Source organism: Balearica regulorum, chromosome 1 (genome assembly GCF_011004875.1).
Source record: "Balearica regulorum gibbericeps isolate bBalReg1 chromosome 1, bBalReg1.pri, whole genome shotgun sequence".
Lineage (NCBI taxonomy): Eukaryota > Metazoa > Chordata > Aves > Gruiformes > Gruidae > Balearica > Balearica regulorum.
The window spans coordinates 66306330-66320902 of NC_046184.1; the positions used below are offsets into that span (position 1 = coordinate 66306330).

The window sequence follows — 14573 nt, forward strand, 5'->3', positions numbered from 1 at the left end:
CACAAACCAACTCATGGAACATCACTAACAACTTCACGCACTACCTGACAGGCATGGTTTAGTAGGTCACCGATTCAGTGGTTTTCTAGAACATGTCAAGTTTCTTGGCTGTGTTCTAATGAGTTCTTTCATCTACACAACAGCTACTCTATATGGAGTGGTTTATTTCCCCTTATTTCCTTATTTTGCATGACTTGATTTCTACTTTCTTTTTATACCTGAATTACCCCCAACTTAGACAGCTATTTCCCCATTGGTCTACGTGCTTCAGTGGTATTGCAAGCTCAAATTATAGTGCTAATGCTATATCCCAGCCTTGCCCTTTGCTGTAGCTCATATTAAGAATAATTTTTTAAAAATAAATACCATCTCATTATTAACAAAATCAGTGATATGAATTTCTCTCCAATTACAGACTAAGAACATTGAGAGGTTTCTTGTTAGCTCTGTAGGCTTTTTCACACTTTCTATATCATGATGTGTTTATGTTATTTCTCAAATGGTTTCTATAAATGCTTTTAATAATTCCTCATTAAATCTACTGAGAAGCCAAATAATGGGTTAGTAAAATAGCAGAAATGGAAATGGTGGAAGCTGAAAATATATATTCAGTTCCTTTCTTTTATATACAGTTCATAAAAAGCACATTTAGAAAGGGCTGATGATTCATGAAATACTTACTCACTAAAAGACACACACATTTTAAACATTTCAAAAGAGGAAAAGAAAGGTCTTAAAAATACAGAAATCACCACACTTCTGTCTTGTTGGTTACCCATCTTTCATGGAAATGTAAGTATCTAGGATACATTTCAGATGGCCACAAATATGTCTGTCCCAACCAAAAATACTTGCAATATTTTATGAAACTTGAAGTCAGGGGGAACAGTAACTTTAGTAGGCTTTGGAAGAAACAACATAAGGTACGACTATAAGCTTTTATAGCCCTAAAAAATGCAGACAGGGAGATACTTACAATTAGGGATACTAGTCTTGATTAAAGAATTGCTGGTGAGCTTACTCCATACATCACAACATCCCAAGGAACTGCTCTGTTAGAGAGCTAAAATATCAGCATATCTAATTTAAACAGAGACTCACTTCAGCTTTGCCTATTTTATGAGATGAGAAGCACAATATTGAATAGTCCTGATGGTAAAAATCAATAAGTCATGAAAATCCTTGTCATAAAAGAAGATAAAGATGGATGACTTTTGTTACCAACATTGTCAAGATACTTCAATAGCTGTGTTAGTTGACTGATAAGACTGGATTCCAAAGCCCAAAATTTTCATAGAAAGCAACAAATATCTGGTAATGTGCCTTAAAGATAAGAGGTGTCACCTGCATACCTGTTTAGTTAGAAACAACCAGAAGTCTAATAAGATTTTACTGGAGAACTTCAACAAATGATGTTAATATTAACCATTCCATTCAACAATGATGTCATAACTTAGATATAGAGAGAAAAACGTCAATAACCTTTTAATGAAAATATACAACAGTAAAGCATGGATTTCACTGCAATCTTTTTTTTTTTTTTTTAATGTTCTAGCAAATAGATTGGGGCTTCTATTTAAAACAGGTTTTATTTCAGAACTGCTTTCTTTATATAGTGAAAAATACAAATAGAAATTAAATGAACCTTGTAGAACTGCAGTGAATTCATGCCATAATAGCTAAATTATATTGAAGTAGCTAAATTATATTGATCAGCATGAAATGTATGGTTTTGATCTCATCAGTGATAATTGGAAAGCTAAATGCAAGAGAGCAAAAGCATAGAGCAAAAAGGTCCTATTCACAGTGGCACCAAGAGGTAAAAGTACATTTAGCCAGCTGACGACTTCATCAGTTACAGCCAACTAATGTCCTTGGCAAGGATACTGTTCTTCAAATTCAAAACGGCCTCCACAAGGACAACGTACCATGCTTGAAATGGCATAAACATGTAATGCTCATTAAGCTTAGTTAAATGAGCATATCAGATGTGGAACATGGCCCCAAGAGCAGGAAGATATATACATATATCCGTATATATGCACTAATACCGCTCATTAAACAATGAACACATATATACACAAATATGGCATGTTTACAAAACCCACAGAAAAATAGAACAATGCAGAACAAGAAATGAACACAGATAATAAGTTAATAACAACTGAATTATCCTTTTTTTTTTTTTTTTGAAGAGCATGATGTTCAGGTAAAAAAACCCTACACCTGATGTTAAAAAACCCTGCTAAAAACACATAAAATCAATTTTTCTCAGAGAGTAGAGACAGATTAGACCAATATCACATGAGTCTTGCGATAGCCAGTAGCCTGCCTGATCACACAACCTCAGAGACACCTTGAAGGTACAGGATCACCATCAATAGAAGTACATTCTCGGTAGATAAAAATACATCTTCATAGCCAAGGACTCGGAAGAATCATCCACAGATCTCTAATTAGGCAAAGGGCAATTTGCACTCAGACTGTAAGTTTGCATTGTCAGAATAAAGTTGTGGGGTTTTGGTTTTTATTTTAAATAATGGTTCTGAAGAACTTTCATGCTCCAGCTGCTTTACATTGCTTGAATGAAGCAAATCAAACTTACCTGACTGAACAATCAGAGCAGACTAGCCTGACTAGTTAAATATTATATGGCTGCATATCTTATTTAGTAGTGGTGGCTCAGTTAACTACCTACCCTGCTTTTCAAGAATAAACTCTCTCACTTAATGAACACATAAATCCATATTGGTCATGAACTAGAATTCACAATAAAATTCTTTAACACAAAATCAGCAAAGAAAGAGGTATCCAGATTCTAGTCATGTGGATTTTCCTTTTCATTAATCTATAAAATTCCTTCACAAAGAAGAAAGAAATATTTAAAACTGTCCACTGGTCACCTGAGCAATCATAAAGATCTAGAGAGCACCCTCCTAGCAAAATTCAGGTCTGAACTGATAGTGGTTCTTAAAGGACTTCTTCCACAATTGTTTCTAAAAAAGCTGTGCTTTCCTCCATGTTCAGATTCCTAACAGTCTTGCTGTTTCAAAACTGAGAAGTGCATAAAAAAAAGAGCGAAGTTGAGGTACTGAAGTAATACCTATAGTAGCAAGGTTTAGAAATCACTGAGGAGCTTTTTAACAATAGTGCTTAAGCTCAAAAGCAAAGCTGGAAATATTTTTGGCTAAATATCCCTAAACAAAATCATGCACAGCTAAAGACCTCAAACTTGAACCCTTTTCACCACACAATGAAAGAAGACACAAACTCACTATCAAAAATTTATTCCCCTCTACCTTTCCAATGGTGTAAGGTGTGCAGGCTCATCTCTGCAGAAAGCCTTTGCTGTGGACAGCGGTATCAGCCTGAGCCTCCCTCAGTCATTTTCCTAACCCCTTCACCCAAAAGCGAAAGGTAAAGACAGCTTCATTTCCTACCAAGGGCCTCTACCCATAATATGCCTTTTGAAGATACTTGCCCATATCTTCCCACTGCCTAAACAACATGAAGAAGCAGGAGCCAAAGCCAAGAATCTTGTCCCATGATAAATACCACTTTAACATTATTTTAAGAAAGATATCTAAGAAGGAACATGAGCTTCTGATCACACAAAGAATAAACTTTTACAGAGTATTTCTGAAAATCATATCCTAAACACTACACTTTGGAAAAGCTCAAGATCCAGAAAGAAAAAAATAAAATAGCAATAGAGCATATTCCTCATCCTGTACTGCCAGGAGACGTTACTCAACATTTCATACCAAAAGCCCTTAACTCCCTCTAATACTAAGGACCACCCTACTCAACAGACCCTCTGCTCCTTGTTGTGTTAAACTGTGTTCATGCTACATCAAACAGATCAAGGCATTCTCAGGTTTCTAACCTATTCCTTACAGGTGAAACCACTTCCAGTGTAAAGAGCAATTAACAAAGACAACTCTTAAGCAATTCCCCTTGAGTCCCAGCTTAAAGACTTAATTGGAAGACTTTTTAGGACCTTCATATTTGGATGATTGAATTTTTGTCATTAGTGCTTTCCTTATTAGCTTTAAGAAATAGTTTCTATCTACAGATGCTGTAAGTTAGCTCTTAGAGACACTATTAGGAACTCTCTAGGAATTTCCCTCAGGATAGAATTTCTGTAAATTAAATTTTATGTTAAGAATGCAAACCAACAAATAAAAGCTAGTTATTTGTATCATATTGTTATTCATATTTGATTTGTCTGTAAGCATAGAGCTAAAGCAGAAATTTATCTTAGATGACTTTTATATTAAGAGTATATGCTATATACTCTTAATTAGATGTGATAGGTGGTGAGCTTAGTGCTTGAGCAGTTGCTGTACTATTATATGGCATTTGTTTGCTGTCTTTATCTTCTACAATAGTCTCTTATGAGAATCAAATGCCATTGTGTAAATCAGCCTTGAAAGACACCTGAAAAGCAAGCAAACTTTCAGGTTTAATGTGCTTTCGGAAATGAGCAGCTCCACAAAATTACCTAGTTTTGCAGTGGTTTTGTACATGAAGACCGATGAAGAACAATAAAATCTAAACCCTACAAAATGGAAACTTGGGACTGGAGTAAACTAGCATAGTTCTGTTGAAACCCGTGGGCCTAGCCTGGGTTATATCAACTAAGCATCTGACCTCAGCTGGGCTTTGAATTTAAGATAAATGTATCACATTTTAAGGTTATTTTTCCTTTTTCTATTTTAATAAAGTAAAATATATGACTGTACAGAAGGGAAAGGATTGCTTCTTATAATCTGATTTCCTAGGAAATATGAAATACTTTAGTATTCAAAATGTTTTCCTGTGTGGGATTTTAAATAACAAAATCTGCCCTCTGCTACCTAAAAATGTAAAAAAATATGGAAAAGCAGCATCTACCACAGTTTGTCTGGGGGGCACTTCAGTGAAGGAGAGACTTTCAGGCAGATCATAGTTGATCATTTAACTGCCTCTGTTTAAGGGAGAACGTTGCATCCATTAGCTGCTCTCCATCTCATAAGCCTGCTGGGAAACCTTTTTCTTCAGATGCATCACCCACATAAGGATCTTGATTGATTTAATTTTAAGCTAAAATTACAGAACTTTACATTCAACTTTTAGAATTTCTATGCTAAAACAACCAACAGAGAAAAGAGGGGTAGTAGGGCACCTACAGCAGACCTTTTCTGTCCTGTTCTTTCCTTGAAGAAGTCAAGAGAAGCATATTTCATATTTGGGACCGCGGGGCATTAAGAGGCATCTAGTGACTTTATATTCAAGGAGTTTGAATGCAACTGCAAAGGAAAGGTCATTTCTAATACAGTGTTACACACTGTAAAATCCAGCCTTAGGCTTTCTATGATGTACCCTGACTTCTTCAGGTAGTTATGAAAACAGCCACATGCAAAAGCGGGCTGGAATTGCGTTGAGCCTATACCAGCTGGTTCTGTCTATCAGAAGAATAAAGACTTTAAAGTGTGAAAAATATAGAAAATAACAGAAGAAGAAGCACACAGCAAAGCTAAATGCATACTACTAGCTAGGGGAAATGGAACATGATACTTTGGAAGTGGACTGAGTGGTATTTTTAGCCACAGTGGTTAGGAGATTTTACTTCAATTAGAAAGCCCGCAGAAATTTATACAGCCACAGCTTGATGCCAGAGGGACGCACATGCTGATTTAAAGTTGAGGGCAGTCAAATGGACACCAAGTAGGAAATGACAATCTCTTTCTTGAGAGGTCTTTAATTCAGCTGGTCTTCACTACTGAGTCTTCATGCCAGGATCTTCCTCTGAAGAAGGCAGCAAAAAGTAATCCCAGGTTTCCTCTGCCAGGGAGCCAGCAGCAGTCAAAGCTGGGGCCAGAGCATGGAGAAGGTAGCCTCTTCTGTCAAGCACCAGGTCCAGAAGAAGGTGCAAGAGAAAGACAGGCACAGCTTGCCTACTGCACGAGGAGCATAAGGCAGGGGAGCCTGCCTGGTTTCTCCCTCTACCAGCTTCAGTTATTTTGGCTCTTGTTCTCCATCAAATGCATTCCCAGCTACAGCCTCCCAGTCCCCACAACACTGGGAGCTAATGAGGGAAGCCCACACATCATATGGCTGAAATATTTATGTGAAGGAAACAGTTCACAAATTTAAAAGAAAAACAAACCCAAACCTGACTGCATTTAATTTAGGCTTCATGGCTCCTCCACTCCTGAGGACACAGCCTCAAGCCAAGCTACACTCTGCTTCATAGTGCTGGAGTTTGGATGCTGCTCTTTTGCACCCTCTCTGATGAAGAAGCAGGTGTGGGTTGCTACATTTCTTGCTGGCTTGCTTGACCACACAAATCATCTGAGAAAAGAAATTTTTTCTGATACAAGGATTTTAAGCATTCCCTGTAAAAGCAGCAGAATAACATCCTTCACTGTTCCTCACTTTCAGAAAACAGATAATTAGACAGATGGCAAAAAAATAATATTTGGTGCAGCATTCCTTTGATCTGTTAACAACAGTAAGAAACCTTCCAAAAACTGGTAAGAATAACGTTGAAAAATTCCCTACCTAATCCTCAACCTGATTCTGAAATGGGCCCTGCTAATACTGGAACCTGAGTGCTCAGAAGAATCTTTGGTTTGAACCTGTCAGTCTCACAGGCTGAGACTAAGGCCATGTGATGGCATAACATTCTGACAAATGCATTCAGAAAGCTGGGACTGTTGTAGATTCATAAGGACAATTGTAACATAAATCAGTAATACTGTCTCAAGACCCTTATACTCTGAATGTGTAGAGATGTACCTAAAGTGACAGGTAAGACTCCATACAAACATTATTTTCCAGACAATTCTGCTTCTCAGGTTGCCTCATCCTTTGGCCTCTGTTGCTGGAAAAAGTCAATGTTTCTCAATCTGTAGTCTGTGCATCTGTGATGCTCTGTGATATATCAGATGCTGGTCCATGAAAATAGTGGGGAAAAAAATTTAATGCATGAAGACCCTCAGGATCCAGAGTCCCAAATTCAAAGGCCACCTATTTTACCATTCTACTAACAATTTTGCAATACAGTAAATTGTTTACTTATCTGTTTAGCACAGTTCTTCTTTAAATCATTACTTCTTCCAACCACTAAACCGAATTTACAATATACAGCCAGGGTTCTTCACACAAAGATCATCCAGTCCTTGGTTAAAATCTGTTTCTCCTTGGCATGGCACTCTTGTAAATTGTCCATGGGAAGTACAATTACAATTAAAAGATTCTTGTATGTTAGAAGATTGCCATTTCTGGGCCTAGATCCTCGCATTTCCAAACTGGGGAGTTTGGCTATAAAGAAAATCCAAAGTCCAGTTCTTTCAAGAGATGTAAGTGACCCTCAGAAAGAAAATCATCCTTATTCTGTTGTAGGATGAAGAGGAAAAAATACAAGAGACACTGCAAGTGTTTAGGAAAGAGATTCCTGTCTACAGGGTAGAAAACGAGCACGTGGTCTTCCATTTCCAACAGAAGCCAAAGGAATTGCTGAAACATCAGTACCATTTATTTTATACATTTTAAAGTCTTTGTGTCTTTCCCCCTCTCTGCCTTTTTCTCCCCAGGAGCCAGCTCTTCGATTTATTTACTGCAGCACTCCTTAGGAAAATGTCTTGTTTAGACTCTCTGCAGTTTTACACTTGTCCTCTGAGTGGGTGTTACTTGCATGGCACTACTTAAAGGCGGTTGTGATATTGCTGGCACTGGGTGAGAGACATAATGTGCTACAGGGTATTGCTCAGCTTTCCAGAATAAACATTTTCTTGAGTAGAAACTACTTCATGGGTTTTAGCTTTTATATTTTCTACTTATGCTTTTTGTGTATAACAAATTTCCAAACAAAGAATGAAAAAATTTGCCACCAGACAAGAGCACGCACATTTAAAAGCTAAAGGTTCTGCCCAGGCTCAGAAGAAAAGTAATTATTAGCTTGTCTGTCAGGAGAAGAAAGATGTCACAACCTTTGAAATGGCATTCCAGTTTGCGTTTCCTTTCTACGCCTTGTTCGAAGCAGATACCACATTTTTGCAGGAAATGAAGAGTACAAGCTTCCTGCGAAGATAAACTTCATGACTCAATTTATATAAACTAAACCTTCTGTGAGTTTAACATTGCCCTTTAGAAAAACCTGATTGAATGCTCCAGGGTGAGCAGAAGACGGATGCTGTGTAGGCTCCTGCATGCTGCCAATCACTCCCTCGCTGGTCCTCACGGATCTGACTCCTCCGTCCTGTTGGGTTTGTGTCTTCCATGGGGACTACCAACACAACCACCAGACTAAGCATCACTCAGGCACAGGGGTGCAGCCTCTGCGGATGCCAGCGGGACTGCACCTACCTATACCACAGCAGGACTTTCCCCACTGCATCTGTAACCAGTTTGGGCCGCTGCCAGCACAATGTCATCTCCTGCCACAGCTGACACAGGAGGAGACATTTTGCTTTTCAGGTCTCAAGAAGATGCCCAAATTAGATTGCACCTGCAGTGCTGGGAGGGTCCCCTGCTCTGCTAACCACTCAGCACCACATGCACCCAAGGAAAAAATGTTTACCTGGTGTGGCCACGGTTAACCTTTTTTCCTTGCTGAGACGGTGCCCATGGATGAATTCACTCATGGAAGGGGGGCCCCTCAGAAGATATGATTCTGTGGAGGCGGGATGAGGGGGGGCTCTTAATAATTTCTGGAGGTAGGTCCCTGAAGTCCTGGGATGGCTCTGATCACAAAGGGAAGGTGAGAATAGTCTTGCAGGAGATCCAAGAAAAATACATATGGAAACAAAAGAGTTTTACTTTAATTACCTTTCAAAGCCTCATGAATGACAACATCATGTTAATTTGCTTAACAGGTAAAAAACAACTAGTGTTGCCACCCCATGTCATTTCCACAGCAGGGCACCTTGCCTGCATTGGAAATCCTGGTTCGTATTAGGGGAGGAGGAGATGAGGTTGAGTTATATCTCAGCATCCTGGAGTCGACATGTACAAGGCTCCCTGAATGTTCTCTTGGTTTTGCATTGTGACTAGAGCATACAAGAAAAGGGAATGATTATCTAGGACTTCTCTAACAGAGAGTCCTTTTCATCTTCGGAACCGTGGAGATCCCCACACCTATAGAGCTTTGGCAGGGCAGTCACAAGACAAGATGAGAACTCACTGCTTGAACAGCGAAATATTTGCATTAGGTTATGAATGGCAGCCATCCCCCTTCAACAGGTTGCTTGCTCCCATGTAGAAAAATTGATCTGAGTGAACATATCCATATTCTTTTCACACTGATGAAGAACAAGTGAGCACCAGAGCTTAACAAAGAGATGCAGTTTCTTTTGTGTTAAGCACTGAAATGCTCATAGACCACAATCCTTTTTTTTTATTTCAGATGCTCGTTACGGAAAACCTTAAGGAAAACTTGTTAAAGAAAATACATTCACACTAATATTAAAGACATACAAGATGCACTGAGACACTGACAGAATATCATTCAAAACACCGCATTAAGGAGGAGGAAATAACATGGTGAGTAGGTGGATCAGAACCACATGTTGCCAGGCTTTGAATTTCATATTCATATCCTCCCCACCTCCTTCTCCCCAGTCAAAGTATTGAGAAGAAAAGAAAAAAAAAATTATAATGTTTACAATTCAGTGAACGACTTTAATGAAAGTCTAGCCACTGCACTGTACTGTAAAGATCACTGCATGCATACCTTTTCCTCTGAGTGCCACTGCTGACCAGTAAGTTTGGTTGCTGTGGGCCCTGACTATGCAGGAGGAAAGTGTCTATGCTTGGCACGGTGGCTGATGCCTCCTCACTTACTTTAGGGCTGCCGATCTTGCTCTTTCCAAGCTTGCCTTTGCTGCGTCGGGACTGCTCGTGGTCGAACTCTAAATCCTCCAGTCGCTGGGTAAGGGCAAGTTTTTGCTGGATAGCCATGCGCAACAGAGAGTTTAGGGTCTTCTTCTCATCCTCCGCAGCTGCTAGCTGCCTCTGCATCTCATCCAGCTGTGTGACGTACTCATCACACCTAGGAAAACAAACAAGGCAGAAATCTGGAGAACGAGTCCAAGAACCAACCCTACCAGTGACTGCATTCCTGGGCCACAATTACAGGGATAGATTCACATCAAAGCTTTTGCCAAACCTAATCCTGAAAGCAGACAGCCTGAATTCTTCTGTTGCCACTTTGGACTTGGATCTGAATGCGAACACTTCTCACTCAGCAGGAGAACATGTACTTAGAATATTAGTTTATGGCAACCTGATATGTTTCTAATGCAGATAACAAGCAATTGGAGGGAAGGTTTGGGATTATCTCCAGGTTAGACCACAAAAAACAATTTTGGGGGCTGGTTCAGCTAGTAACTCACCAGGGATAAAGTGTCTGCTAATTAGATAATACTATTTTTCATAGACAGTAATATCTACTTAAGCAAAATATTACAAAAAATGATGAAAAAAAGACTGCAAGTACTCTGAACACTCGACACATTAGATTTTGTGAAATGAAAACCCCTCAGTTGTTTGCCACTGTTAACTGATTAAAGAGGTACTATTCAGGAATCCCCACACCTGGAAGTTATTTCACATTTACTGTTGAGTCTTTTGGAGGTGTGCTCAGGTATCCGTTGCTATGGTTTCGTACTCCTTTTTAACCCTCAGCCTCTCTTATCTGCATGAAAAACTATCTTTTTCATTTGCTTTAGATTTCTGAGACAGACTTTGAAATAAAACCACCTTTCTCATGATTTTGTTAGCATTTAAGACTGAATTCACTTTAGTTCCACTTTAAACAATGATGCCTAAAGTTAAGAGTAAAAGTGAGGCAGTTCAGGATGGTCTTTATCACTTTTTGAAGTGAAATAGCTTCAGTTTGTTAACAATAGACCATATAATCAGTAAGAACCAAGAGTGATGAAGGTATATCAGTAGTCAAATGATTTACAGATAGCAGTATTGTCTGACCATCAACATTCAAGAATTTTTCACATTACATGATGCAGCTTTCATCAAATTTCCTCCCCACATGACCTGTATAAATCTAAATAGCTTTGCTGTGTAATTACAATAGTGTAATGGATGAGGATTTAACTGTATCAGTATCACTCAAGGAAATAAGCATAGAAAATAATATTAGTTTTCCTTCTCAAAATGTGTGACGCAAACTTTTGAATTATTGCAAACTGAGGTTGAAGCTAATTTCTCTGAAACTTCAATCTTGTGAAACAGAAATAAAGTATACCTAAAAATTTGTAGTTATTCTTCACACACAAAAACTTATATATATTGCACTCTCCTTTTGAATAATTCAAGCACTGGAAGCAAAATTACTAACTCAGCCATAGTTTCATCTACAGTTTCAGTATTATCTTTCTTCTCCAAGACATTAATAAGCATGTCTGTCTTTATTCAAACCTTCAGGAAGAGAGATATTTCTGAAACATTGGTTGGCTTAAAGCCAACTTGCACACCTATTTCAGCTCCAAGACATGATTTGTATATTGATGCTTTAGCCAGTTTCTTTGAGAGACATCAGAATGAAATCAGCATTCTGGAGATTAAATTAAATTCATTTGAAATAAGAATTACTATAATGTCTGTGTTATCAGAGTTTTAAAGACTCATTCTTGTAACCAGATAGCTTCTGTATCATAGAATGGTAGGATATCAGGTTGGAAGAGACCTCCAGGATAATCTGGTCCAACCTTTCTTGGCAAAAGCTCCGTCTAGAAAAAAGCATCGTCTAGACAAAATTGCCCAACACCCCGTCCAGCTGAATCTTCAAAGTGTCCAATGTTGAGGAATCCACCACTTCCCTGGGGAGATTATTCCAACGGCTAATTGTTCTCATGAAAAATTTTCCTCTAGAGTCCAATTAGAATCTCCCCAGGACTAACTTGTACCCATTACCCCTCGTCTTTTCCATGTGACTCCTTGTAAAAAAAAGAGTCTCCATCTTCTTTGTAGCCATCCTTTATGTACTGGAACATAGTGATTAGGTCTCAGCTAAGCCTTCTTTTCTCAAGGATGAACCCAGTTCTCTCAGCCTTTCCTCATATAGCAGGCATGAACATCCCGGTGGCCCTCCTCTAGACCCTCTCCAGCCTGTCCACATCTTTTTTGTATAGTGGGGGCCAAAAATGAACACAGTATTCCAGGTGTGGTTACTGACAAGCACTGAGTACAGTGGGATAATGACTTTGTTGTCTCTGCTGGTGATGCCGCTGTTGATGCAGCCCAGCATCCTGCAGCACACTGTTCGCTCATATTGAGCTGCTTGTCCACCAGGACCTCCAGGTCCCTCTCCACAGAGCTGCTCTCCAGCCAGGTGGATCCCAGCCTGTGCTGCACTCCTGGATTATATTTTACCAGGTGCAAGACCTTACACTTGTCCTTGTTGAACTTCATAAGGTTCTCATTAGCACACTCTTCCAGCCTGTCCAGGTCTTCCTGCAGGGTGGCGCTCCCTTCATAAGTGTCCACTTCCTTGCTCAGTTTGGTATCATCCACAAACATCATCAGGGTGCACTTGATCACATCATTCAGATCATTTATGAAGATATTAAACAGTGTTAGGTCCACTATCAGTCCCTGGAGGACCCCAATTGTGACAAGTTGCCAGTTCGAAAAAAGAGCTATTTACCACCACCCCCTGGGTGTGGCTTGTCAGCCAGTTCCCCGCTGTGGTGGTGCAACCCTCCTTCTCTTGAGCCGCTTGGTACTTGGTGCAATCTCACCCCCCTTTTCCAGGCCATATACCTAAGCAGCAGACCAGAGTATTTAGGCACCCCCTTGATGTGCCTGGTTCTTGCTTCCGTGGTAACGAGAATGTCCTGGCACATCTGTGCTTGAACCATGACATTCTTGTTCCCTCATTACTTGGGAACAATAGTGATAATCAATCACCTCCTCACAAGCTGGTACACCTGTGCCTGAGCTGTGGCCCAAAAGGGGGAGATGCCAGAAAAGTTCTGAGTCTGCGCAACTGGTGGAAAGTACCAGAATATTTCATCATTTGAGCTGGGCCAAAGTTGAAAAATATCTGACAAAAGTCAATAATCTCAGACCCTATAAATAGCGATTCTAAGCGAGATCCTTTGGAGCTCTCCTGGATCACAGCAGGCTGTGTCCAGTACCACCACATATGACCACCACCCTTCCCCCAAGACACCTCTCAGACACAAACTTTGTGAGACTCATCTGCCAGGGTGAAGCCAGCCCTCTCCAGTCTCAACTATCACCTCTTGAGGAATGCTGATGCATTGTATTTAAACTCAAAGAGGGAAATTTTAACTATAAGGAATCTTCCAGCCTTTTAAGTCTCAACTATCACCTGTTGAGAAATGCTGATGCATTGTAAGTATTTACTCTAAACTCAGAGGGAAATCTCAGCTATAAGCTAGCTTTCTTCAACCACCTCTCTACTTATATAAGTGTTCAAATATATACATTTGCCTTTAGGAGTGTGGGTGGCATGTATCACTAGGCCCAAATATCTCTGTCTGTTTGCATCTGTCTTATGTTTTTATACTTATATATATATGTATCTATAAACTTTGATTTAAGATACCTTATAGATAGTGTGAATCTTGTCATCTTTGAATCTGTAATTAAGTCACTGTTTTGATCATAATATATTTTACTGAATTACTTGTAAAAATCTTTAAAAATTAGTCAATCATTAAGCACTGCTAAAATTTAACCTTTGATTTACCTTATCAATTCTGAATTGACTAAATCATAACCATGTCAAACACCCTTCATCCATGATATCCACCCACTGCATGGACCACTTGTCTAGACCATAACACATCAGTTCCTCCAGGAAAAGGCTGTGGGGAACCATATCAAAAGCCTTGGAGAAATCCAGGTAGACAATGTCCACTGCTCGCCCCACATCAACTGAGCAGGTTACTTTTTGTCATAGAAGGCGATCAGGTTTGTTAAGCACGATTTGCCCTTGGTGAATCAGTGCTGGCTTTTCCCAATCATGTTGTGTTGGTTTTGCGTGGCAAGGTTTTGGTAGCGGGGGGGCTACAGGGGTGGCTTCTGTGAGAAGCTGCTAGAAGCTTCCCCTGTGTCTGATAGAGCCGATGCCAGCCGGCTCCAAGACGGACCCGCCGCTGGCCAAGGCCAAGCCAATCAGCGCCTCTGTGATAACATATTTAAGAAAGAGAAAAAACAGTTAGAGAGAGCTTTTGCAGCCAGAGAGAGGAGTGAGAAGATGTAAGAACATCTGCAGACACCAAGGTCAGTGGAGAAGGAGGGGGAGGAGGTGCTCCAGGCGCCGGAGCAGAGATTCCCCTGCAGCCCGTGGTGAAGACCATGGTGAAGCAGGCTGTCCCCCTGCAGCCCATGGAGGGAGGATGAGGGGGTGTAGAGATTCCACCTGCAGCCCGTGGAGGACCCCACGCCAGAGCAGGTGGAGACACCTGAAGGAGGCTGTGGCCCCATGGGAAGCCCGCGCTGGAGCAAGCTCCTGGCAGGACCTGTGGATCCGTGGAGAGAGGAGCCCACGCCAGAGCAGGTTTGCTGGCAGGACTTGTGACCCCGTGGGGGACCCA

At 40.2% G+C, this 14573-nt stretch overlaps 1 protein-coding gene across 9 annotated transcripts in view; it reads right to left on the reverse strand.

Annotated features, from left to right (window-relative positions):
* The window catches only part of BICD1 (BICD cargo adaptor 1), a 272459-nt gene that overhangs the window by 102468 nt on the left and 155418 nt on the right, over positions 1-14573 (reverse strand). For 4 of the 9 annotated variants that reach the window (XM_075755912.1, XM_075755896.1, XM_075755902.1 and 1 more), the window contains exon 7: positions 9829-10036. In XM_075755912.1, coding sequence (XP_075612027.1) covers positions 9829-10036 — 208 coding nt within the window. Of the gene's footprint in view, positions 1-8566; positions 8758-9718; positions 10037-14573 lie in introns of those variants that run through there. The other 5 variants (XM_075755858.1, XM_075755869.1, XM_075755876.1 and 2 more) reach the window with 3 other exon arrangements.